This window comes from Gorilla gorilla, chromosome 21, assembly GCF_029281585.2.
Source record: "Gorilla gorilla gorilla isolate KB3781 chromosome 21, NHGRI_mGorGor1-v2.1_pri, whole genome shotgun sequence".
NCBI classification, from domain to species: Eukaryota; Metazoa; Chordata; class Mammalia; order Primates; family Hominidae; genus Gorilla; species Gorilla gorilla.
Window position 1 is genome coordinate 23,821,991 of NC_073245.2, and position 27,614 is coordinate 23,849,604.

At 41.6% G+C, this 27,614-nt stretch overlaps 1 protein-coding gene across 15 annotated transcripts in view; it reads right to left on the reverse strand.

Moving 5' to 3' along the window:
- SEL1L2 (SEL1L2 adaptor subunit of SYVN1 ubiquitin ligase) overlaps positions 1-27,614 on the reverse strand; it is a 149,889-nt gene that overhangs the window by 11,402 nt on the left and 110,873 nt on the right. For 7 of the 15 annotated variants that reach the window (XM_055373548.2, XM_055373543.2, XM_019017383.3 and 4 more), the window contains 12 exons: positions 27,349-27,402; positions 26,833-26,892; positions 26,660-26,741; positions 25,184-25,338; positions 24,239-24,295; positions 16,752-16,820; positions 15,275-15,352; positions 9,351-9,413; positions 8,713-8,800; positions 5,918-6,066; positions 4,569-4,734; positions 4,387-4,461 (listed from right to left, as the gene is read on the reverse strand). In XM_055373548.2, coding sequence (XP_055229523.1) covers positions 4,387-4,461; positions 4,569-4,734; positions 5,918-6,066; positions 8,713-8,800; positions 9,351-9,413; positions 15,275-15,352; positions 16,752-16,820; positions 24,239-24,295; positions 25,184-25,338; positions 26,660-26,741; positions 26,833-26,892; positions 27,349-27,402 — 1,096 coding nt within the window. The remainder of the gene's footprint in view (positions 1-4,386; positions 4,462-4,568; positions 4,735-5,917; positions 6,067-8,712; positions 8,801-9,350; positions 9,414-15,274; positions 15,353-16,751; positions 16,821-24,238; positions 24,296-25,183; positions 25,339-26,659; positions 26,742-26,832; positions 26,893-27,348; positions 27,403-27,614) is intronic. The other 8 variants (XM_055373550.1, XM_055373549.1, XM_055373538.1 and 5 more) reach the window with 7 other exon arrangements.

Consider the following 27,614-nt stretch of genomic DNA (forward strand, 5'->3'; position numbering starts at 1 on the left):
GAGGCCCAGGCTCTTATAATTGCCTTCTTGATGTCTCCACTTGGATTTCAAACTTAAAATGCCCAACAGAGATTTCCTAGCACCCTACACCCGTTCCTCCAAACAAAATCATCAGTTTCTTCCCTGTCTCAGTACAGCACCCCCATTGTTCAGGCCATAAGTCTAGGGGAATTATTCCTAGTTCTTTTTCCCTTGCCTCCATCAGCCAATTCATCAAGTCCTGTTGGTTCTGCCTCTAAAACACGCTTAACTCCTGACATCTCCTCCACTGCCTATTCCAGCCTACAATACTACAATAGGCTTCAAACCCTTCTTTTATCTTCACTTTCCAACCCATTCTTCACACAACAGCCAGGATGATCTTTTTTTTTTTTTAAATTTTTATTTATTTATTTATTTTTGAGACAGGGCCTGGATTTGTCGCCTAGGCTGTAGTGCAATGGCATGATCTCAGCTCACTGCAACCTCAGCCTCCCAAGCTCAAGCGATCATCCTACCCCAGTCTCCTGAGTAGCTAGGACTACAGGCATGCACCAACATGCCCGTATTCACCATATTGCTCTGGCTTGTCTCGAAATCCTGGGCTCAAGCGATCCTCCCAACTCAGCCTCCCAAAGTGCTGGGATTACAGGTGTGACGCACCCAGCCAGCATGATATATATATATGTATAATATATGTATATGTTATATATAGTATATATGTAACAGTTTTATTGAGATACAATTCACATACCATCCAATTTACCCATTTAAAGGGTACAGTCAAATGGTTTTTCATATATTCACAGAGATGTACAAGCATTACCACAATTTTAGAATATTTTAATCACTCTGAAGAGAAACCTCATACTGTTTAGCTAGAGGATGATCTTTTTAAAATGTAAAATCAAGTTATGTTATTTCCTTGTGTAAAATCCTCCAATGACTTTGCTTTGCCCTTGGAATAATAGTCAGACTCCTTACGACCTACAAGTCATGCCTCACCTGCCCTCTGCACAAGATCCCTGCATTCGATTCCTCAAGGCCCTCTACCTGGCAGGTTTGGAACACTCTGACTCTTCCCGTGGCTGGCTTCTCGTCATTCTCAGAAGCGCCAATGCCACTTCTCTCCTAGAGGCCGTCTCCGACTACCTTGTCTAAAGTGCTCCTCAGCCCCCACCCCAGAAGTTATCTACCTCATCTCCATGTTTTATTTCCTTCACAGCATGTCACTGTCATCTGATTTGCTTACTAGTTTATTTTCTCTCTTCCATATGAGGGCAGGTACTTCATGAGGACAAGCACCTTGAACTCTTAATCACTGACACAATCCCAGAACCTGGAATGGTACTTGATAAATACATATGGAATGAATGGATGGACATGCAAGGAAACTTTTTAGATAATGCTTTCCCTAGATATTAAGTACTTTAGAATATGACTGTCCAACAAATATGAATATGTCAAGTAGAAAAAACTCATGTGACTTTTTAAGATCTGAGACTTCAGTCTTTTGAAGTCCACTTAGGGATGACCCTTAAGTGTCCCCTTGGGGTCTATGTTCCCATCCACCAAGAGAGTGTTGATTGGAAAGATGAAGGAACACTCATCTAGGACATCCATCTCAGCTGTGGCCAGCCCTTCTAGCATGGTCTTGGCTTACTCAGAAAAAGAGGAAGTGCCCTGTATGGGCTCAGGTCTAGCATTAAGTGATATAGGACTCCTTCCAAAATTTTCTCATTTGGCCCTAATGTAGTGCCTAACATCCTTTGGAATTTATTCCTTTAGGTACCGAAGTTCTAATCTTCTAGAATCTTCTATTAAAATGTAGACACTTCAAAAAGATGTAATACCATAAGCCATCTTTAAGTCTCTCTGAGTACAGCTAACACAATAAAAATTTTTTTATTATTTACTATTATTATTACTATTATTATTATTTTTGAGACAGAATCTCACTCTGTTGCCCAGGCTGGAGTGCAGTGATGTGCTCACGGCTCACTGCAGCCTCAATCTCCTGGGCTCAAGAGATCCTCCTGCCTCAGCCCCTTGAGTAGCTAGAACTACAGGTGCACACCACCACACCCAACTAATTTTTTTTATCTTTTATTTTTTTGTAGAGATGAGGTCTCACTATGTTGCCCAGCCTGGTCTTGAACTATTGATCTCAAGCAATTCTCCCACCTCAGTCTCCCAAAGTGCTGGGATTATAGGCGTGAACCACTGCACCTGGTCTATAAAATTCTTAGCTGGCAAAGACATTAGTTATCAGGGCTTGCTTTCCAGATGCTTCCAAATGTACAGGTCAGTAACTGGGAGCAAGAACTTATAAGAATGGTGCCCAGAAAAGAGGCCCGAGGGAGTCTGAAGAAGCAGCAGGTCCAATGGAGCTCTAAAGAGAAACCTATTCCATCTCTAATTTTGCCCAAAGCTGCCTTCCTTTAACCCTAAGATTCCTCCTGGGCTATAACTACAAAGAGATAGGACAATTCTGTGCATTGTCAAGTTGTACAGGCAGTAAGCAGGATCCCTGAAGCCTCTAAGAATGGAAGGCAGTGAACAAGCTGGTTCTTGGGGGAATTCAGCTCCACCCTAATAATGGGGCTGACTGGCAGCATGTGGTGAGCCAGACAGGCTCCTGTGGGGATCAACTGACAGTGGAGGGATTTCCACTTCAATTTCACAGCCACAGGGCAGTGACTGAGTCCTAACGGTTCAGCACCCTCTTCACATGAGTAACTGCTAAAAGGAGTATGGCCAGTGACTAATTGGAAAATTTCATTATTAGATTCCCTAGTCCCAAGTGAGCCACTCAGTAGCCATATCTTCAGGGACACTTATACCTGACCTCTCTTAGGACACATGATTATTTTTAGCAGCCTGACTTTTTTATATTGAGGAATTCAGTTTAATATCAATGTACTAGCTGGGCGATGGTATACGCTGATGCCTGTAATCCAAGCACTTTGGGAAGCCGAGGCAGGCAGATCACGAGGTCAAGAGATCAAGACTATCCTGGTCCACATGGTGAAACCCCGTCTCTACTAAAAATACAAAAATTAGCTGGGTGTGGTGGCGCATGCCTGTAGTCCCAGCTACTTGGTAGGCTGAGGCAGGAGAATCACTTGAACCCAGGAGGCGGAGGTTGCAGTGAGCCTAGATTGTGCCACTGCACCCCAGCCTGGAGACAGAGCAAGACTCCATCTCAAAAAAAAAACAAAAAAGAAAAAGATAAAGAAAAAAATATATATGTATATATCTCAATGTACCCTTGTTTTCAATGTCTCTTTTCCTTGCTGCAATTTCCACACCATTTCCTGGTTTGGAATAAACCCACATTTGTTGTAATTGAGCTGACTGGCCATGGCTGAGAGATTGCAGGTATTGTTTCCCCACTCTAAATAAGGTCTTCATTGCATTTTATAAAACATAGACTTTTTAAGGGGAATGTCTCACTAAAATTGCGTTGATGGCTGTTGCTGTGCTACCGGCTCAGCTGGATATGAGAAAGCACCACTGTGACTTTTTCCTATGCTTCATATTAGTGTCAGCTGAGAATCATTTTTTATCCTATTCACTTCCTGTGAAAAGGGATGATTTGGCCTTAGCATAAGACAATTTTAAGAAACCTAATTGGAAGCAAAATTGCTCTCTTATTGCAAGAGAGTTTTCACATATCCAAATGCCAATGGTGACAGCTTTGCCGTATTTCTCTGCTTTTAATAATATAATTTTAGGGGAAAAATAGTAAGAGACATCGCAATGCAATGAAAATACCACCTGCCAATGCTTTTCCCACCACTGGTATCTTATATTCCTTATCCATGTGATGCCAGCAAGCGAGACATGGAAACTCGAGGAAAAGCGAGAGGATCCTGCCATGTCTCTGTTTTGTTTTGGTTTGGTTTTTCATTCTTACATGCTAATGATCGTAGTAAAGATCTGAAGTTTATGGTAGTCATCAATGTGATATTTTAATAGAGAAATCACATGAGCCTTAGATACATACATAACTAATTTTGCTTGTAAACTCATTGAGACATGGGTCATGTCTCTGATTAGTTCAGTCAAGATCTCAGCAATGAATGAGTGAAGCCAGACCAAGAAAACTGGTTTCTTGAGTAAAATTGTATATTTCAAAGAACTGTTCTGGTGTCACGGAGACAGAGCCATAGAAAAATTCCTATGGCTTGCTGAATCAGGGACCTTGATAATAATGGGGAAAATAAATTCCTGGAAATGATCTCTCACCAAAGACTGACCCTAACATCAGTATAGTTTGAAATGTCACCTACTTGATATTCTACCCCTTGCTGCCTATGTGCACAAACACGCAGCTACAGCAAACGTGATGAATAACAGAGGACAGGGACCGGGTATGTGCTTATTTTTATCTGGGTTCTATACCTTGAATGGCAGCTCGATTCCATAGGAGAAGCGCCATTGGATACATCTTCTCTTTTTCAAGAATGTTAGCCTTTTCTAAAAAAAGGAGACATTCCATTAGGAAGGCTTAAAATGCCTCTGTAGTAAAGTCATACATGCATATGTATGATTGGGGGATTGCAGAGAATTTTAACTTATCTTACTAGATTCCAAAATGAATGCTGAATTGCTTTGAGCTACTTCATACCCCATTTCTGCAAGCAGTGCATACTGAACAAGAGAAGAATCTATATCACCATCCTTATAGGCAAAGTAAGCTGTCAGGAATTTCTCAGCCCAGTGGCCTAGTTCACAGACACCTTTATAAAGCTGTACATGAGAAGAGAAATCAGGGAGACTAGTTAGCCAGTATGCTTCACCCCAGGCAAATGAGAAATGAAATCAGTCTTCAGCTCCTACCGGCTGGTCAGGGAAGGATTTTAGATCTAAAACATGGCTTTTGCAAATTATTTAGGGTAAAGAGTTAATACCTTTTATAGGCACAAAGATCAGAAGTGTTTGGGTTTGTTTTGTTTTGTTTTTGTCTTGAGGGAAACTTCCTCAGCCTTATTTTAAATTTGTGTAATAAACTTTCCTGACTTGGAGGCTATTTGGAAGAATAAGAATGTATCGCTAGTGTGTGTGTGTGTGTGTGTGTGTGTGTGTGTGTTCTTAAAGGGACTTTCTGAGCACTGCTGCTCTGCGAGGGCAAGTTATAAGGCCACAGCTGATGTGAAAAGGAGAGAATGAAGGAAAGACAGTGCCGGAGGGTGTAGGTGACATAACTGTGAGAGAGGTGTGCAGAGCCCTAGGGGGACAAATGTCAACTTAGCTGAATAGCCCTTATGTAACCAAAAGAGGTTATCCATACATAATTCATTAGGAAGTTGGCAAAGGAGCAAATCTAAAGATAGATCATTAGCTGGCAGCTTTTGAAATAAGCTTCAGAGGGGCCAGATTGCAACATAGAGTATTTATGCTGGTGTAGCAGACGTGTTTAATAAATCAATGAAGGACATTAAGGTCCTAAAAGCATTCTTTTGGAAAGCGCATCACTGGCTCGGGCTGAAAGAATTCACTTTCTCAATTGTCATCCAAATCATCAAAAACCTAAGGATGCTGCTTTCTGGGAAGAAGTGGGCTACATTTTCTAGGCTAAATCTAGCCTTTCGTTTCCCAAGTAGCAACTCCCAATCCCACTAGAAGTGCCAAATTGCCCTGGTGATTTGATTGAATGCTGAAACAGAGCTCCTTAACTGTATGTTGAGGTGAGCTCTGAACCTGATGAAAAGCCAAATGTCAGAGAGAGGAGAGATCTTTTCTCTGTCTCCCTTCCCCAACCTGAGTTACATCACTGCTTTTCCCCTCTGACAAATGTCAGTATTCACATTGTCAACTGGAAGAAAAGAGGTAATATTTATAAAATCAAAGACACCAACAATTTAAGAACAGTATCACCTCCTCTGTGTCATATATGACAAGTGCTTTAAAAACAGCCTCATATTATATTTACCTCCACAGCAGTTCTGCATGATCTTACTACTCCTGTTCCTGTTGCATACATCTTGGCCAGATAATAAATGGCGAGGGGCTGCCCACTCTGAGATGCCAGGTAAAAATATTTGAAGGCAAGTTTATAATCCTTCCATATTCCAGAGCCAGCTGAAAATTAAAATTGTTTTGAGCCACCCCTTATTGACTTTATTTTTTATATTATAATCTATGGATATAATAGTCATAGTGATGCCTGCTATTTAAATAGAATGGGAAAAGCCAACCAAAAGTCAAGCTACTCTAAATCCACTATTTGTGAAGGTGGGGGTGAACACTGAGTTTGGTTCTAAGTAAGAATATGGAAATTTATATTCTTGAGCCATTCTGAAAAAAAATTGAGAAAGAAGGACTACTTAGTCTTATGAAAGTATCTCCTCACTATGGCATAACTAAAATCAATGCAAAGGAGACCAAGTGATGGTCTCTGAGGACCCAAAGCGCCACCATGATGTATCTCGCCATCTTTGTGATCCTTCCTTATCAGGACACCCATATAGCTTCTCCCAGCCATGACTATGGCGTACGCAGCAGGTAAATCCCAGCTCCAAGAAGCCGAACTCTCACCAAACTCCTGCTTAGAGCAAGAATAGGCACTTGAAGCTAGAGCAGAGAACCAGCAGACTCCCAGCAGCCAAGATTCTTGTCCTGGCTCTCTCATTAGTTCTTTTGTGAGTTGGGCCATTTAGGCACTTTATTTGCAAAAGTGAAGGCTTTCCTTAGATGGTCTTTAAGTTATCTTCCAGCTCTAACACTGGAGCCTTTAGAAGCAGTGCCATGTAGCGATTAAGAGCAAAAGCTCTGGAGGCAAATTGCTTGAATTTGAATTCCAGCTCCACAACTGTGTGATCCTGGGCAAGATGTCCAACCACAACATTGGCTTAGTTTGCTCATCACAGTGGATACACTGTGGGATACCCGGTAGATGTTGAGAGGGTCAAATGAGTTGAGAGGGTCAAATGAGTTAAAACATACGAAATGAGTTAAAACATACGAAGACTTAATATACATTAGCCATGACTATTTTTCTTATTCTAGAAACTTGGGAAATCTGGTAGATCCCGAGCCAAAGACTTGGAATGAACTAGAAGAACAAGGCCATCTTAGGCAACCTCAACCCCCCAAGATAGTACAAAACAGGTGCTCCTGCTGGGTCACTGTGGAAAATGCCAGTGACCCCTTGACCGGATGTGACCTCCTTGATGATGTGGTCTGCTGCTGCCCTGGCTCCTCCTCTGACATGAAGGACTTGGTGGGGATACTCAGGTGTGTTCAGATCTCGTGGTATTTGTCTTGGCCACTTCCTCTCTCACTCCCCACAGAGATTGTTACAAACTTTCATGGCTTTCTGAGACCTCCTAGCCAACCACTCTACCTTTGCTCACAGAAGTCAACTTTGTACCTACTAGATCATTGAAGAAAACTTCATATTGTCTTTCCTCACTCACCTCTCTCCCCATCCCATTCCCCCATACTTAGATTCGCATCATCCTTTCCACCCTCCCTCCAGTCTTTGAGGGTAAGCAATCCTGCCTATCTATCATGGTTAAAGAGGCTTCCACTGATCTGTGCCTAATCAGGTGCTAATACCACCAACGTTTTTCAGAATCTCTTTCCATCAATTATAATTATGCTCAGGTCTCTTCATCTTAAAAGTAATTCCCTCTGGGTCCTAGTCCCCCTGATACTGAGTTCCTTCTCTTTCCTTCCCTTTAAGGGCATGCTGCTTGCAAGAATACTTTTATTTCTCAACTTCCTGATCTTCCGTTCATGCCGTTGGCATGTGGCTTCCACCCCAAGCAGTCCAATGACCTCACCCACATTCTCTGTATTGCCAAGTCTCATACATATTTCATTCTTTCTTACTTTTTTTTTTTTTTTTTGAGATGGAGTCTCACTCTGTTGCCCATGTTGGAATGCAGTGAGGTGATCTAGGCTCACTGCAACCTCCACCTCCTGGGTTCAAGCAATTTGATTCTGCCTCAGCCTCCTGAGTAGCTGGGACTACAGGCGCGCCACCATGCCAGGCTAATTTTTGTATTTTTAGTAGACACGGGGTTTCACCATATTGGCCAGGCTGGTCTCGAATTCGTGATCCGCCGGCCTCGGCCTCCCAAAGTGCTAGGATTACAGGCGTGAGCCACCACGCCCGGCCTCTTACTTGTTTTTTAAACCAGGTTTCTCACTGCATTTCACAGGGGTGCCCATTCATTTACTCTTCCTTGAAAGTTCTTCCCTTGGCTCCATTAAGATCTTTTTTTTTTGTTCCCTATTCCGCTGAGCTTGGCTTTCCATTCTTCTCAGTGATGTGCTTCCCCTGCCTACCCTTCAATACAGCACAGAGGATCACTAGTTATCTACCATGGCCCACTGCTCTTTCCTCTCACCCTCTTGCTCCTTTCCTTTTGCAACCTCAACTACTCTTAACTAATAGCTGCGTGCTGATGCCTCTCGAACCTTCTCTGTAAGTTTGACCTTTCTCGTGAGTTTCGTACTTGCTTCTGAGGATGTGCACGGGATATCGCTAGCACCTCCAACTTAACCTTGTCAAAGATAAGCTTCCTGACTCTGCACCTCCTTGTCCCCCCTCCCAACCAGTGTCCTTTTCTTTAGTCTTTTTCAAATTCTTATTTAATTTGTTGCCTAAATGTTCTGTCTAAACCACTCACACCAAACCTTTGATGTTTGTTATAAAAGAAGCAGACTTAGTAATGCATATGTCATTCTAAATAAAGCAGCTGTATTTGTGGCACTTACAGTAGTACATGAAGCCTAACTGGAACTGTGCGTCGGGCCACCCTTTTTCCGCAGCTTTCTGAAAGTATTTAAGTGCTTCGACATAATTCTGCAAGATAATTACACTCTGTTACTCAAAGGCACAAGTAAAACTCCATGGAAACAATTGCCTTCCACTTCTTAAAAAGAGTATAGACAGTGCCCTATGTGATTTAGGGTAATTAAAATAGTATCAGAAACATTATATATTTTATTTCATTATTATATTAGACTCTATTAGGAAATAATGCCTCATTTTCATCATAATTATGTCTTTTTCTACATTGACAGTAAGTTTTGTTAGATATTGGGGGAAGGTCACTCAAAAGACTATGAAGATAAATTTCTCCATCAATAAAGTCCTCAGAGGATAGATGATTTCTAAGGTTACTTAGAATCTATGATTCTAAGATATAATTAGAATTACTATTCTTGTCACAAGCTTGTTCTTCAGTGTCTCTTTGGCAGAGATTTCACTGGATTATTTTATTCTCTATCATCTGATATCACAGTTTGGCAAACCAGATAATAGAGATAAATTCCTTTAAACTAATGAATGACCATGAATTTTACCCTGTAAATTGCTACAAATAAAAAGATAATAAAATAATTTAACTTACCACGGGAACTCCTTTTCCATAAAAGTAAAGAAGACCAAGCCCATGAAGGCCGATTGCATTGCCCTAGAAGAGTTTTATAAAGCCAAGTAAAGTCCCAGAAGAATTCATGATAAGGAAAATTACTGCAAAATTTTTCAAAATATTTGACATGCACCCAGTAAGAGATTAATCAAGGCAGTTGGCCGGTTATTCTGACCCACTCTAGTTCCTCCTTTTATACTTTCATAAACCTTCTGGCTAGAAAAGGGAAGAGGGAAACAAAAGTCAAACCTTTCCTCCATTCTTGTATTCAACACTTATTTAGGACTTGTTTTGTGTATGATTCCATAGTAGGCACTGGGCAGAGGTAGCAGGTGAAAGGTAAAAGATGAAGAAGCCATAATCCCTGCCTTGAAGAGTTCACACGCTAAGGGGCTCTGAGCCATATCAAAGGGGAGGGGCAGGTCAGACCTCTTAGAGTCCTGTCAAATGTGGTAAGTCCTAAAGTTGAAATAGATTGAGGCCGGGCATGGTGGCTCATGCCTGTAATCCCAGCACTTAGGAAGGCCAAGGTGGGCAGATCACCTGAGGTCAGGAGTTCGAGACCATCCTGGTCAACATGGTGAAACCCTGTCTCTACTAAAAATGTAAAAATTAGCTGGGTGTGGTGGCACACACCTGTAATCCCAGCTACTTGGGAAGCTGAGGCAGGAGAATCGCTTGAACCCATGGAGTGGAGGTTGCAGTGAGCCGAGATTGCGCCACTTCACTCCAGCCTGGGCGAAAGATCAAAACTCCATCTCAAAAAAAAAAAAAAAAAAAAGAAATAGATTGAGAGTGTTGCAGACACCTAGAAGAGGGACACTCTATTGCCTGATTTAGACTAGAAACTGAAGGAGATCAAGTTGTCAGGGGTGGTGACATTTGAGCTAGGTCTTAAAGGATGTGTAGGAGTTTTCCAGAAGGGAGAAGTCTATCCAGACACTTGTTACCTACTCAGGTCTATGGAGGTTGACGTAAATGGCCTAATCACATTTTAGAGACTCTGTGGATTACAATCCAGCCACTACAGATAGTAAAGCATCGTTGGTATATTTCTTTATTCAAATTTATTGCTTATAACATCCCCGATGTTTCCTTTTCCACTTGATGCTAAATTAATTACTATTTATTTTCTGATTAATATTGGAATACTCTAAGGAAGGGAGTATTTAGCACATTTAGTATTCAGCACATGTTCAAATATATTGATATTTAGCATATCGATTTTGGATGAAGAGTGAACCTTGAAAGTGACTTACTCAAGGAGAAAACTCCTTTTTCTTTCCATCTCCTATCACGCATTTCACCCTCTAGCGACTACAGTAAGAAACCATGATTGACCACCTGACTTTCTTTTTTTTTTTTTTTGAGACGGAGTCTCACTCTGTTGCCCAGGCTGGAGTGCAGTGAGGTGATCTCGGCTCACTGCAACTTCTGCTTCCCTGGTTCAAACTATTCTCCTGCCTCAGCCTCCTGAGTAACTGGGATTACAGGTGCACGCCACCATGCCCAGCTGATTTTTTGTATTTTTAATAGAGATGGGGTTTCATCATGTTGGCCAGGCAGGTCTCAAACTCCTAGCCTCAAGTGATCCACCCATCTCAGCTTCCCAAAGTGGTGGGATTACAGGCGTGAGACACCGCACCCTGCCGACCAACTGACTTTGATTCAGCAGATCTGTAGGTATGTTTTACAGGTTCCTAGTATTTCTGCAGGAACTTACGTTCTAATAAAAAGCTCTCCAAATTTCTTCTTACCACTTACAATTAGTTATTGTAGATGCAGCCGGAGTAACCCTCAGTAACAGAGGAATAGCACATAAATAGAGAAGGCATATTTCAAAAGTGGTTTCAAGACTCCAAATTTTGAGCCTATCATATGAAATGATCTGCTATTGTAAGAGTTCTTAAGGACAGTCCATCTGTATTTAAAACAGGTGGTATAACTCTGCTCTCTTCTTCCCTCTTCTCTCCTGGCTATATCTCCTGTGGTTCTGGGAGTCTTGAGTTGCTCTGCTCTGGAAGTAGTAAGGATCAGTGTGATGGATGTGGCAAAGTCTAGTGAGTCTGTCTTCTTCTAATTAGCCTTGTTTAGATGTCATCTTGAATTGTAGTTCCTATAATCCCCATGCATCATGGGAGAGACCTGGTGGGAGGTAATTGAATCATGGGGGCGGTTACCCCTGTGCTGCTGTTCTTGTGATAGTGAGTGAGTTCTCATGCGATCTGATGGCTTTATAAGGGGCTTTTCCCTCTTTTGCTCGGCACTTCTCCTTGCTGCCGCCATGTGAAGAAGGACGTGGTTGCTTTCCCTTCTGCCATGATTGTACATTTTCTGAGGCCTCCCCAGCAATGCTGAACTGTGAGCCAATTCAATCTCTTTCCTTTATATATTACCCAGTCTTGGGTATGTCTTTATTAGCAATGTGAGAACGGACTAATACAGAAGGGAAGGAAACAGACATGAAAGGAGGGAAGGAAGAAGGGAGAGAGAAAGGAGAAATGTTAGAATAGCAGGGACAAATTACTTTCTCCTGTAAGGGAGTCCCTGGGATCCCAGCGACTCAGTGAATTACCCATCACTGTTTAAGGCCCAGCGTACCTATTTAGAACTCAGGCGAAGAGTGGCCAGTTCAGACACCTGCAGGAATCATGCCGGTGATATAAGAAATAAAATATGCCAGGTAGTGGAGACAGTGGTGCAGATGGAGACACGTGGAGTCCCTGCCCTGTATGAAGGCAGCAGCAGCTCTCGGTTCCTCTGCTCCAGCTGGTTGGTGCCACATGGAATGGCAGTCCTGTTTCATCAGCGTTTGCCATTTTCTTTTTTCTTTTTTTTTTTTTTTTTGAGACAGACTGTTGCTCTATCACCCATGCTGGAGTGCTGTGGAGTGATCTCAGCTCACTGCAACCTTTGCCTCCTGGGTTTAAGTGAGTTTCATGCCTCAGCCTCCCAAGTAGCTGGGATTACAGGCATGCACCCCCATGCCCGGCTAATTTTGTACTTTCTGTAGACACAGGGTTTCACCATGTTGACCAGGCTGGTCTCGAACTCCTGACCTCAAGTGATCCACCAGCCTCAGCCTCCCAAAGTGCTGGGATTTACAGGTGTGAGCCACCATGCCTAGCTAGCTTTTGCCATTTTCAAGAAAAGCTAGATGTTTAGATTTGGATGTGAATTTTACTCATTTATTTTTATTTATTTATTTATTTATTTATTTATTTATTTATTTATTTATTTATTTTTTGAGACAGAGTCTTGCTTTGTTGCCAGGGTGGAGTGCAGTGGCATGATCTCAGCTCACTACAACCTCTTCCTCCCAGGTTTAAGTGATTCTCCTGCCTCAGCCTCCTGAGTAGCTGGGACTACAGGCATGTGCCACCATGCCCAGCTAATTTTTGTATTTTTAGTAGAGATGGGGTTTCACCATGTTGGCCAGGATGGTCTCGATCTCTTGACCTGGTGATCCGCCCGCCTCAGCCTCCCAAAGTGTTGGGATTACAGGCGTGATCCACCATGCCTGGCCAGTTTACTGATTTTTAAAACACTTTCTGGGCCAGAAAAACCATATGTATAGCCAAACCCTGCAGTATACACCTGCTGTTTTAGGGTGTAATGCTCTTGCTTAGGTTAACTGACATGAAGCCAGGGAGCAGATAGGCATTTCTTTGGCAAATATTTAATAAACCCCTGCCCTGGACCCCTTTATTTAATAACCCCCTGGCAGGACCTTTGCCCTCCTCTAGTTGAGGACACATGGCCTTTGGACAGGAGGGGAGAAGCCACAGGTAGGAAGCAGTTAAATCCTAGCAGCAGGAGTGAACGCAGGGTAAGTTCAGAACAGGAAAGAGATCATGTGAGCCAGCAACGGCAGGGGCAGCTCTGTGGATGGAGGGAGGATTGGGCTCCGCTCTGGGGATGAGTAGGACTTAGAATAAGAGACTCTGGGAAGGGGAGGCAGATGACAAAAGTATGGAGATGGGGACGGGCCTGACATGCTCAGGGCGCAAGAGAGAACTGGAGGAATGTGGTCCAACATGGGCACAATGTCACATACAGTCACTGTGTTTGTTTCTAAGTAAATAAGACAAAAGATGTTGTAAAATGTGTAGCTCTGTGTCATGGTATTGATATCATTTAAAAACAAATTTAGAAAGCAGTTTTTAAAAAAGTAGTAAGAGTGAGAAATCTAATAAATTGTTCAGGCGCTGATCAAGAAGTATGTGGCCATCTCCACCTAATGCCATTTAGAATAATTACCTTAACTGTAAGTTCAGATTTCCTTTGTAAAGGAAAGCAGCTCAGGTTCAGCGCACCGGAGACCCAGATCACTGCTGGTTGGTTCCACAACCCTGAGTAGCTTGGAATCTGAGTTAATTTACATTCCCATCTCCCTGGCATTATTCTTATGGGCTGACAAATCAGTGTTATTTGCCAGATGATAAGAGATTTTCCTTGTTACTCCTTTTCAGTCTGCTCTTCCTTGTCATCCTAATCTAATGGTACTTCAGATAACTGCCTTTCTGAGCAACAATTCCACATAAATTACAAAGGAGAGGAGCAGAGTACTAGCCTTCTCAGTAATTTACACCACAATAGCAGCAGCTCCGAGGTGCTAGTCACTTATAAATAGGCTCCTAAAGCAGTGTGTGGGTTTTTAAAAACTGAGAACAGTTGAAATGATTCCTGGTTTGAGCACATCTTTACTGCCAGTGTTCCAGTATGCAACTGTAAGACAACAAAATGCTTCCTACTGTGCAGGGTTAGAAAGTTTACCAAGGCCATTCGCCAAGAGCAGGCCGATGGGTGTGGGATGAGGGCATTTTTTATGCATGAAAGGGATTCAAAGGAGTCTACTAAGTCTTATCTGACAGATACCAGCCCCAGGGACCCTAGGAGCAGAGGCAAAGACTTCGATGCAGGAGGCATATTATACCATTTCGATGGTCCCTCATACAGCTAATACATTCTGTCTGGGATGTGCTTCGAAGTTCACTCCACTTTACTGGCCCCAGACTGCAAAAGATAATAGCGCCCTTACTGTGTGCCAGGCACTGCTTTAAGTACTTCACAATATGAAGTACGGCCTTGTGAGCAGCTGGGACTACAGGTATGTGCCAGCACGCCCGGCTAATTTTTGTATTTTTTGTAGAAATGGGGTTTCACCATGTTGCCCAGGCTGGTCTCAAACTCCTGAGCTCAAGCAATCTGCCTGTTTCAGCCTCCCAAAGTGTTGGGATTACAAGCGTGAGCCACTGTGCCTGGCAGGCAAATATTCTTAAATTCCCATTTTACAGATGGGGAAATTGAGGCACAGAGAGGCTAAGTAACTTGCCCTTGTTCACACAGCTAGTCAGTTTCAGGGCTGCCATTCAAGCCAGGGATTCTGTCTCCAGATCCCTATTCTCAGTCGCCTTGCCCTGGCCTCCTCCCTGACAAGCTCCCACCTGGGCCAGAGGGAGCTCTGGCCTTTGGATGAGATGAGACTGGAGAAAACTGGACATTCCTAGGATGTCTTTGTCTTGAACTTCCTGCAACTATTGATTGGGTTTTCCCTTCCTCTGTCCTCATCTCTTTTGTTTCCTGTTCCTAAGCTAGATGGCCTCATCTACTGCATAAGGGAGAGGGGAAAGCTGAACTTCTGTCTGGCTGAACTTCTTCTGTCTGGCCTCCTCCTGGCCTCTGCTAGGGCAGCAAAAGCCACTGCCATTTTTCATTTTCCAAGAAGGCAAGTTGTAGCTTCCCTTACTCCCATCACCAGTATTATACTTCTCCAGGACACAAAACTCCTTACAGGCCCATTATCTGGGCTTGGGACTTCGAAGTCAATTCTTTGGCACCAGTCTGCATGTAATAAAAGCAATTTGTGTGTATGTGTTTACAACAGTGCATTGAGGACATACCTTACTGGCTGCCATGGAAAAGTACTTGAAGGCAGTAGCATTATTTTGCGGCATGGCAGCATTCCCCTCTAAATACATCTAGGAAGAAAAATGAAAAGAGGATAGAAAAAACAAAATAATTTGAGAGTAATGCAAATATTTTAAAATGAAATAGAGGTAACAGTGGTACAACATATTGAATGTAGTAAATGTCACTGTAAATGCCACTGAATTGTATAGAGTGGTCAATTTTGTGTTATTTACATATTTACATTTTACCTCAATTTAAAACAACAAGAAAAAGTAAGAGTACCATTTATTACAGACTTCTGGAGTGACCCTGCCTGAGGGCAAAGAAATGGGCCCTGTTTGTGTTTTCTCTCTCTTTTTTTTTTTTTTTTTTTTGCATCTACATTTACTGTATGTTGCGCTTAGGAAGCAGGACATTCGTCCCTATGGTTACTAATGCAAATCGGCTGCAGGGAGCCAAGGGTGGCACACAGGGGAGTGAATAGTCTTTGAAGGAGACAGAAGAACATGCCTTTCCAGAGGAACCCTCCACCAGGCTACTCTGCAGCCACAGGAGGCCTCTCATCAGAGGTGGCGTAAGGATAGCTCTGGTCAGCCTGGAGCTGATTCACACTCCAGCGGTAGAGGAGAGAAGGGCCTGATTGGGCTAAGACCTGTACCGGTCTCCAGCGCTCAACCAACCTGGATCTCCTCTTACATATTGGGGAGCGGGGTGGTCATAGGCTCATAGCTACGCTCAGAGGAGGAGCCCTGGGCCAGGTGCACATTTTTATTTTATTTTTTATTTTTGGAGATGGAGTCTCCCTCTGTTGCCCAGGCTGGAGAGCAGTGGCGTGATCTCAGCTCACTGCACCCTCTGCCTCCCAGATTCAAGTGATTCTCCTGCCTCAGCCTCCCAAGTAGCTGGGATTACAGGCACCCGCCACCACACCTAGCTAATTTTTGTAGTTTTAGTAGAGATGGGGGTTTCACCATGTTGGCCAGGCTGGTCTTGAACTCCTGACCTCAAACAATCCACCTGCCTCAGCCTCCCAAAGTGCTGGGATTACAAGCGTGAGCCACCATGCCCGGCCAAGGTGCACTTTTAAGGCTGCTTTTGGTGCCCCAGATAAAGGCTGCTGTTATATGGGGCTTCTTCCCAAACTGTCACCTCAAGAATATCACCCTCGGGTTGCAGCCAGATGTCCCACTTAGCCGCTTCCGTGAAAGAGGCCTGCTGCCCTGTCCCTATACAATGGGTTCAATGAGCTGGTATCATTAATTTGTTAGATTTTTAATTTTTAAATTTAAATTTTAATTATTTTGAGATGAGGGTCTTGCCGTGTTGCCCAGGCTGGTCACCTGTGCTCAATGATCTTTCCACCTCAACTTCCCAAGTATCTGGGACAACAGGCACACGCTGCTATGCCCAGTTTAATTTCTTAGGTTTTTAATAAATGAAAACAATGAATCAAGATGAAGCATGTACCTTTCCTATAAATGCCATGGCATTTGCACTCCCGGCCTTTGCTGCCTTTAAGAAGTAGTGTAATGCTTTCTGGAGAGAAAAGGAACAGTGTTATTGCTAGTCACAAAATAAATCCTTCAAAATAGCTTTTTGAACCAAACTTTATTCAATATGCATTCAAAAAATATCTATGGTGCTTGCCACTGAGCTTAAAAAAAATCTGTGAAATGCCCATTTTGTTCAAGGCACTATTCCAACCAAATGCATTTTCAACCATAACCTGAGGAGTGGGAGAGTGTCTATATCTCTTTCTTACATATAATTTTATAACATGAGGACTTGCTTCTTACATTTGGAAAGCCACGATGGGAATGTAGCTTTGTAGGGTGAAATGAATCCCAGCTGTGAAGCTAAATAGTCCATTATTTTCAAAAGCAGGCTTCTCTGTTGACACTGTGTACTTAATGAGGTTTTACTGTGGTTGGCAGAATTGGATACACAGTATCCTAATGTTTGTAGGCAGAGTAAGACCAGACACACTTGGTCGGCTGCTGAGATCAGGTCTTCATGCAGAAGTGAGCTTTGAGACAATTCCTTCTGACTCAAATTGAAGGAGGCCAGTAAAGCCTCTGATTTTGTCTAGGTCGTTACATTAAATGAAGCACTCTGACTAGAACACATAAGGGCTGACCTTGTCCCTTGCTGCCACACTCCCTAGGCCTCATCTCGACCTTCCGGAAAGCCCCTCCTCGGAAACCATATAGAGCAATAAAAGAAATCAGCCTCAAGAATGTGGTATGAAACTGCTCTTTTTTTTTTTTTCAAGACGGAGTCTCACTCTGTTGCCCAGGCTGGAGTGCAGTGGCACGATCTCGGCTCACTGCAACCTCCATCTTCTGGGTTCAAGTGATTCTCCTGCCTCAGCCTTCCGAGTAGCTGGGATTACAGGCGCCCCCCCAACAATGCCCGGCTATGAAGCCACTTTTTAGAGTGTCTTGTTAGGATACGACCTTTCTGCTCTTTAAAAAGTCTTGATCAGGTTGATGTGCAAAGACATTCCTTCTCAAAGAGAAGAGAATGTTTAAGGAAGAACTGCTGGTAGTTATTTTACATGGAAGTTTGCTGTAGGAATGTTGCTAACTTCTTTGTGGGCATAAGTACAAATGCTGCCACAGTTGAACCTCATGGCGTCATGCATCCATTCATCCATCCAGCTCTTCCAATCTTCATTTACCCTTTCAAAAACTTGACTGAAGCCTGCTATATATAGGATAGTATGTTACGTATTATAGATGATTCATAGATAAACAGAAACATGATTCCTACATTTGCTCCCTAGCAATGTTCCTCAGAAAGAAAATATATATAAACAGCAGTGAGATAGTAGGTAATAGGTGGTATAAAAGAAACTCCGTAAGGAATTAGAAGGGAATAGAATAAAAGACATTGTATCCAGTTCTCCAATAAGAGTTTTGCAAACTTTTTCTTACCTAATCTTCACAATAGCACCATCAGAGGGTATTATTAATATCTGATTTTATTACCAACATGTCAGAGTCATGCTGTTAGTACTGCAGATCAAAAAGCAGCTCACCACTCTGTCTCCACAGTATACAGAGGAGGGCTAAAATGATCGAGGCCTCATGAAAGATGGCGACAAGTCACCAGTACAGAGGCTAGGGGAAGAACCTGAGCAAACGAATGGGGATGGGAGTGGCCAATATGTGTTCAGAAAATAGTGATTACTTCGGCGTGGCTGAAATAGAACATCCAAAAGCTAAGACTTGCAAAAATAAGATGGCGCCGTTACTATAAACAATCTTGAAGACTAAGCTAAGGATTTTATTTTTTTAATTAAAAAAATTTTTTTTGAGACAGAGTCTTGCTCTGTCACCCAGGCTGGAGTATAGTGGTATGATCTTGGCTCACTGCAACCTCCACCTCCTGGGTTCAAGCGATTCTCCTGCCTCAGCTTCCTGAGTAGGTGGTACTACAGGTGCGCGACTACCACAACTGGCTCATTTCTGTATTTTTAGCAGAGATGGGGTTTTGCCATGTTTGCCAGGCTGATCTTGAACTCCTGACCTCAGGTGATCCTCCCATTTCGACCTCCCATAGTGCTGGGATTACAGGTGTGAGCCACCACACCTAGACGTAAGGATTTTATTTTATTTTAAAATAAAAAATAGAAAATAGAAGCCACTGAAGATCTATAAATGTTAGGGAATCCTGAAGATAAAATGCCTGGAATCATCCAAGTGTCAGCTGGAGAGGAGAAAGTTATAGCAATGTACAAGTTACTAAATGAGAGAACACTAATATCAAAAATAAAAGTGTATCTCATGAATCTCTCTACTGAGCCATGACCAAAATATGTCCCCAGGTAACTGTGTAAATTACACAAATCACATTATCTCCTGGGCTTGGTTTCCTTATTCAGATTCTCCTCCTCTGTGATCTCACGGCACCTCATCCTGTCTGTATTGTGGCATTCATCCATTGATTTCATTATTGACTTATTTTGTCTCCTCCAATGTTGAATCCTCTGTACTTAGCATAGTGTGGGCTATATGTTAGGCACCAGGAAATGTTTCAGAAATGAATAAATGTATGAATGTCTGTCCATCTCTAAAACAAGGCAGCTGGACTTTAATCTTTATAGGCTCTTCTAGCTCTAGTATTATGATTCTGTAAAATCATTTTCAAAGTCCAGTTTAGTAATTTGGCTCTCAAATATCTTGTAATAGAGACTTCTGAAAAAAGTTTCATTCTGGGAAATCAGTGAAATTTTAAAAGAAAGTAACTTGTTCTCCTGAAGCAAATATAAATCATGGAGTTTTCCCCACCCTTAAATATAATGATTTGATAAAGACCTAAAGGAATTGAGACTCTGTCTCATACACTGCTCCACTGTCATGGCTTACTTAGTATTTCATTCCCTTTTTTTTTCATTTTTAAATTTACATGTCCTTAATACTATTGCTTCAACTATATAAACCTTTATTAAACACCACATGAAACTACCACCAAGCAAGCTACCTTGATGGATATACACGAGCCAACCTGAGTTCTTGCTCTCAAAGAGTTAAGATTAAGTATTCATCCATCCATCCATCCATCCATCCATCCATTCATCCATCCTTCCTTCAAATATTAACTGAGCACCCATCATCATATTTCACTGATTCTAAGATGTACATCTCCTCCCACCTCACTTCCATCAGGACATATTGGTAAGTTTTTTTTTTCTTCCTCAGAACATAAAATACTTGTGTGTCTTACAATTGGTGGTGTCTTAGTATGAAATATAGTACGCCCCAGGTATTACACTAAGTAAGTAAAGTTTTATTATTTGGACCCATATCTCTCTTTTTAAAAAATGATCATGATTTTTCATTGGCTCTAAGAAAATCTGTAGTTTAACCAGTTTGTAACATTTCCCCTAGAATGAAATGTCAAGAAAATGTATTGTTCTAAAAACATTTATGAATATATATGTATTTTTTTTTTGAGATGGAGCCTCACTCTGTCGCCAGGCTGGAGGGCAGTTGCGCAATCTCAGCTCACTGTTACCTCTGCCTCCCAGATTCAAGCGATTCTCCTGCCTCAGCCTCCTGAGTAGCTGGGACTACAGGTGTGCACCACCATGCCCAGCTAATTTTTTTATTTTTAGTAGAGACGGGGTATCACCATGTTGGCCAAGATGGTCTCAATCTCTTGACCTCATGATCCGCCCGAGTCAGCTTCCCAAAGTACTGGGATTGCAGGCGTGAGCCACCGTGCCTGGCCTGAATACTTCTTTCATCTCTTGCTCTGTAGAACATACTGAGAAAAGATGGTATTAGCTCTTTTTTTAAATTTTTAAATGGGTGGTAGGATAGACAAAGCAGTTGCCCTTACAAATTTGATATTATTCCTCTGCTAGGTTTAATTTAATTACGCTTTATCCATTTTAATAATATTCACCCAAACATCCCGCTTTCCTAATCCAATTTATTCTGAGCCTTCATATATTTAGAAATGCAAATAAAATTAAAATCTATGTGTAGAAAATTCAAGATAATGTAATCAAGAATTGCATACACAATATTTTTTCACTAATTAAGAATTTGGTCAGAGAGAGGGTAAAAATGTTTTCTGTGATGACAACTCATGAGAGAGATTAGTTCAACCAAACAGTGAGGAAGGAAAAGAAAGGCAAGCTAGTCATTTCCAGGTATCTTGAAATTTAATTTTCTGAGCAGTGGACTGGAGCATCATATTTACAGAGAGACTTATACTAATAATTCTCTTTGGTGGACTGAAATATTAGCATACTGGCTCAAGTGGTGGTCTTCAGGCTGAGGACTACAGTTAAAAACAAGGTATTGTATATTTCAAAATAACTAGAAGAGAGGATTTTGAATGTTCTCACCCCAAAGAAATGACAAGTATTTGTGGTGATGGATTTGCAAATTACCCTGGTTTGATCATTACATAATGTATACACTACATTTGCATACATATGTATATATTACATAATGAATATATTATGTAATGATCAAAACATCACATTGTATCCCATAAATATGTACAATTATTATGAGTCAATTAAAAAAGAAAATAAAAAGAACAGAAAACATTATCCTGTCTGAGGAGGAGAGACTTGGAACGATGAGAAGCGAGGCATGAAAAGAGCTGCAGTAATAGCCTTTTGGAAACTGGATTTATCTTTGTATCTTCCCTCTCCCTTATGTATCTCCCCTGCCATTCCAAGTTGATTCTGGAGTAGCTACACTATGGTATGTTGCAAGAATGACCACAGTACTTTGCAGCTCTGCCCATTGAGAGGAGAAGCCCATTTCCCTACCCCTCCAAGTTTGCTGGCCTTGTGATTTGCTTTGGCCAGAAGAATGTGGCAGAAGTGACTTGTCAGTTCTGAGCTCAGGCCTCAAGAGACTTCTGCTCTGGTGTTCTTAGAACTTTGACTGCCATGTGGAAAGCTTGGGCCAGTTGGCTAGAGCATGAGACCACATGGAGAGGGGCCCCAGTCATTCTCGCAGTCACAGATGAAGCCATCATAAACCAGCCAGCTCTAGCTAATGTTCCAGCTAACTGCAGATGCATGAGCAAGCCCAGCTAAGATTAGTTGAGCCTGGCCCAGATCAGAATTGCTCCGCTGAGGCTAACCAAAATTGCTGACCTGCCAAAATCATGAATTAAATAAATGGTTATTATTGAAAACCACCTAAGTTTGGGACTGTTTTTTTAAAATGCAGACAAAGATAACTGATAGATAAGTCAATTTGTCTTAAAGTTTGAGATTTCAACTGGAGTTCTCCATTCAAGTTCAGGGTCATTAGGCTGAGGGGAGAAGAAAGGACCAGCCTGTGCTTACCCGCAAAGAGTACCTGAACCACAAGGATGGTTCTGGAATTAAACTCGTCTTCTTGGGATATGTGGAAGCAGGAAGCCCAACCCACTATCAGGAAGAGCTAAAGGAAACTGAGAGATCATGTCGTTTCTTCTTCTTGCTTTATGAATGAGGGAACAGATTTTAGAGGCCGGTTTTTGTTTTGGCCTGGGTCAAATAAAGTTTAATGGAAAGAGCTCAGGTTTTGATTTCTGAAGGCCTGAGTTCAAATTCTGCTTCTTAAACAATCTTACTTCCCAGCTGTGAGCCTTGAAGCAATTTACTTTATGTCTCCAGCCTCTGCTTCTCATTTGTAAAACAGATGTAATAAAACCTCGTGAATGAGCCCACAGGAGATCTTGGCTGGGCTTCTGGGTGACACTCAGCTGCCTGGCTGCTACACAACAGCTCTGGGATCCTGCAACAGCAGCCCTGGGATTGCACTTCATCCTCACCTGGAGGCAGCTGCAGCTGCCATCTGGTGACCACAGTGGCTGGAGCTGACTGAAGTACCAACTTAGTGGGATTTTATTACACTGTACAAAGATTGGTTTGTCTTCCCTACAGCTGAAGCTAGGATGCCCTCACATCCAAATTTCATGTTTATGGAAAATGAGGACGTCTTCCTAGTTACACATTCTATGATTAACACGAGAAACTCATTGCAGGCTGAAATCTGACAGAGTAAAATTATGAATCCAGATATTTCCATCTAAGAAGCTAGAACTTTGGTTATGATTAAGATGAAAGAAAATCTATGGATCTTCAACAGAGCTGTCTTGGGGTGCGTATGCTTATTTAAATTCCTACCTATTTTATCACATTTTATGAAATGACTTCGACATTTACCTGATGTTTACTGGATCTCATATAAAATACAAATTATAGTACCAAAGACATATCCATAAAATAACACAAAATGAAATGCAAAGTAGTAACAGATTACTTTTTTAGGTAATAGCCTTATAAAGTTGTTGTTTCTATCACTTAGCCATTGGGACTATGTTGAAATAGGCTATATGTTCCTTTGAGACAAGGAGCATGTGGCTCCTATAAATGAAAAGAGCAGCAAAATCATCTTTAAAAAAAAAAATCCAGTTACTTCCCAGGTCTGTGGTGATGTAGGGCCTTGAAACCACTATCAAAATCTAAGCAAGAACTCATCCCATGACCCTGGCATCTTACAGAGGAGGATCCTGTGTAGGTCAAGGTAAAGTTCATTTGTTCATTTGCTTTTTTCTTCGCTATACATTTGAATGGCTAATTAACTTATTTTTTTTTTATTTTTTTATTTTTAGAGGGAGTCTCGCTCTGTCGCCCAGACTGTAGTGCAGTGGCATGATCTGGGCTCACTGCAACCTGTGCCTCCCAGGTGCAAGTGATTCTCCTGCCTCAGCTTCCCGAGTAGCTGAGATTACAGGCACGTGCCACCACGCCCGGCTAATTTTTTGTAATTTTAGTAGAGACGGGGTTTCACCGTGTTCGCCAGGATGGACTCAATATCCTGATCTCGTGATCCGCCTGCCTCAGCCTCCCAAAGTGCTGGGATTACAGGCATGAGCCACCGTACCTGGCCGGTTAATTAACCTTTTAACCTCACTGGGATAAGGTAAGGTTAAGCAAAATGATTGGAAGGAGCTTTGCAAATGTATAAGGATGTTTAATATATTTTTAATTATATTAAAAGCAATCTGTCTTCTGATCTAGCCAAATGGGGATGAAGTTGCCTCTCAGACTCCTTAACGGTGATCCCCAGGTGGACTCTGCAGCTGGCCTTGGGTGCAGGCCGGCAGGTGGGGATATTCTCTCTCCTAATCCCAGCCCAAAGTGTGTGTGAGTGGGCAGAACTAGGTTCTGTTGGAACATGGATACCCCCCTGTCTCGATTGCTCCTCAGAAGTCCCTTCCCCTTTGTTCTTGAAGGCAGGTGGGTAAGTGCTCCCTCTGGAGAACTTAGTTCTTCCTAAGAAGCTGGGAAGCATAGCTGACCAAGGAAGCATCAGTGGGCTTTCTGAGCAACTCTTCCACCTCTCCCTCCCCCCGCTTTCACTTCCCTGCCAGCCTCCCTCACCACTACCTTCCCCACCCCATTTGACTGGATCTTGAGATTGACTTACGTAGTAATCCTGATCTAGACCTTTCCTGCCAATTAGATGTAATTGTCCAAGAGAGACCTAGGAATGATGAGTTTGGAAATGATTTTAGCAGCAGTATTACTTTAAAGAAAGAAAACATTTATGTGGTGATTTTACTTTAGTATGTTGATTGTTTGACACGTTTGAAATGTCCTGATTTGAAAAAATCAGGGAAACATTCCAGACTATATCATTTATTGGGTAATTGGTTGCTGCTGGACATATGGCTTCCTTAGTGGCTGGAAGCTGGTCTTCTGGGGTACAGAAACACCCAGGCACATAAAGCTAGGGGCCTTAGCTCTTGGTTCTCAAAGATCATGCAAATACTGTCTCATTCCCAAAAACAGAACCTTTCTGGATTGCCGTAGTTTATTCATACTAAAACCAACATTGGGGCCGGGCGCAGTGGCTCATGCCTGTAATCCCAGCACTTTGGGAGGCCGAGATGGGCAGATCACGAGGTCAGGAGATCGAGACCATCCTGGCTAACATGGTGAAACCCTGTCTCTACTAAAAATACAAAAAATTAGCCAGGCGTGGTGGTGGGCGCCTGTAGTCCCAGCTACTTGGGAGGCTGAGGCAGGAGAATGGTGTGAACTCGGGAGGCGGAGCTTGCAGTGAGCCGAGATTGTGCCACTGCACTCCAGCCCGGGCGACAGAGCGAGACTCCAACTCAAAAAAAAAAAAAAATTAATTTTTAAGGAAGAAATGCAAAAAAGTTGCTATTATTATGGCAACTAGTTCTCCAGTGGGCTACAGGAACTATAAGTAGCAGGGAACAAAACAGGAGTAGGGTGAGAGAGGAGGGCGGGTCTCCCCCCATTCCTATTTAGGATGGGGCATTGTTCATCTCTCCAGGACTCAGAAAGAATTAAGCCCCTTGTAATTTTCATGTTCTAAAAACTCAATCTCATCTGTATACATTACTTGTATCTGAACATCTCCTCTTTCTGCCAAAAATTTATAGTATTGGTATATGTCCCAATCCAAAATCTCACTGTTAGAACTCAGATTTTCAGGTCTTTCCGTTAGTCTCACTTTTTCCACTGGAACACCTTCACTTTTTTCAAATGTGTCAGCAACTGTGAATAAAAACAAGCCAGAGAATAGCTAGAAAACAGAGGCTGCAAGAGATAACAGTCGATTTAGAGAAAACACCGTTAGCTTATTATCTTAAATTGTGCAGAAATCTGTTCAACTAATAGAGACAGAAGATCCATGAAAAATAGAAATTTTCAGATTTTTGGCCAGGTGTGGTTGCTCATGTCTGTAATCCCAGCACTTTGGGAGGCAGAGGCGGGCAAATCACTTGAGGTTAGGAGTTTGAGACCTGCCTGGCCAACATGGTGAAACCCCGTCTCTACTAAAAATACAAAAATTAGCCAGGTATGGTGGTGCACACCTGTAATCCCAGATACCTGGGAAGCTGAGGCATGAGAATCACTTGAACCCAGGAGGCAGAGGCTGCAGTGAGCCGAGATCGAGCCACTGTGCTCCAACATGGATGACAGAGGGATACTCTGTCTCAAAAAAAAAAAAAAAAAAGTGCAATTTTTGTTTATTGGGTTCTCTAGTTCCTCTTTGCAACCTACACAAGTATGGTATCAACTTATATCAGACTCTACTGAAGATCTTGACCAAAAAGACTCAAGGAAAGGGGATATTTTAGGAGCAGATAACTCATTCCATTCATAATTTTTTTCTGGGACTAAGACTATAATATAGGAATAATCACTGCTCTTTAATTACTTCCTATGGATAGTCTGAAAATAAATATAAAGATAGATATGCTTGAATACACCTGACAAAGTGTGCAGTTTGAAATACATATAGTAATTCCAATTTCATTAAACACATGAAATGATCTCGTTATATACAGCATCTTAAATTCAAAACTAGTTTTTTTCCTCCTTCTTTCTTTTCTCAGATCCTAATAGTGCCAAAGATGTGTGCTTAGACATTCTGATTACATTTAGACTAATGGTTGCTTGAATTGTTCATGTGGTGACAGATACCTCCAATGTATACCTTACATTCATTCCTTTAGGAATTTTTGGCAGTCATCCCATATTCTAAATGTTATATTTAGGGAAACTGCTTAATATTTATTGGTGCTACATTCAAATTCTCAGTAAGGAAAGAACATCACAAAGGCAAGTAAAACAGAATTGTTTGGGGATACATATTAACAAAAATAAAAAATGAGTATAATCTTTTAAAACCATTTGGAAAGTAACTATTAAGGAAACAGAAACTGTATTATATTAAAAGAATTGTATTATAACATATTAAAAACGTACACTTGATATTTTCATAAGTTTATATCAATTTAACTGTTATTGATTTATTTTTCTAATTCCTTGGCAACTGTTTATTTTAAAATAAATTATGTGGATTACTTACTATAATCTGCCACTTTCTTGTAATAACTTAGGGCAACTTCACAATTCTGTAGAACATTGATTCCCGACAAATATCTGTACCCCTAAAACACAGACAGATGCATTCTTAATATTCAAGACAATGCTGTATTTATGGCATACAAATTTGGTTCCAAGAATATTTTGTTTACAAACCAAAATCATCTGGGACATCATGTTTCCTCCAGCACTTCCAAAGGTGTAATATATCAGTGCCTAAAGTAAAAACAAACAAACAAAAAACCCCCCAAACCAGGTTGGCCATTTAAATTTGAAACTCAAACCAACTATTCCATTTTTATTCCTAGCCCCACAATGACCCATTGAGTTACTCCAAAATAAATTTCAAATTTCACTCTCCTTTGTAAAGATGTTTGCCATTTATTAGGGGTTAACTAATCTCTGGAGTCTGTGATAAGGGCATTGTATAAGATATTTCATTTAATCATCATAATTTCCTTATGAAGCAGATATTATCTATCTTCAATGAAGAGGCTGACTCATGAGGCTTTAAGAAACTTATGGCATAAGAACACTAAATTTCTTTGACTATTAAGTTGGTGCTTTCAACTACTACACTAGAGTGAGCCCCTTTACTAATGAGTAGATTTTATTCAATGTCCCTTTTAAAGAAATCAATTTTGTTCCAGAATAAAACAGAATGACCTTTACCTTAGCTTGATCATATTCCATTCCTATTCCATAAGAAGACAAAAATCCTAATGCCTAAAGCACAAAAGAAGAAACAAAATTTAATAAATCAATTTATTTCCTAATTATCTATATGGATAAGGGATATCTTAAATGTCTGCTTCATAATAATTTGCATTGTTAATTTCTTTCTTTCTCTCTCTCTTTTTTTTTTTTTTTGAGGCAGACTCTCACTCTGTCGCCCAGGCTGAAGTGCAGTGGCGAGATCTCGGCTCACTGCAATCTCC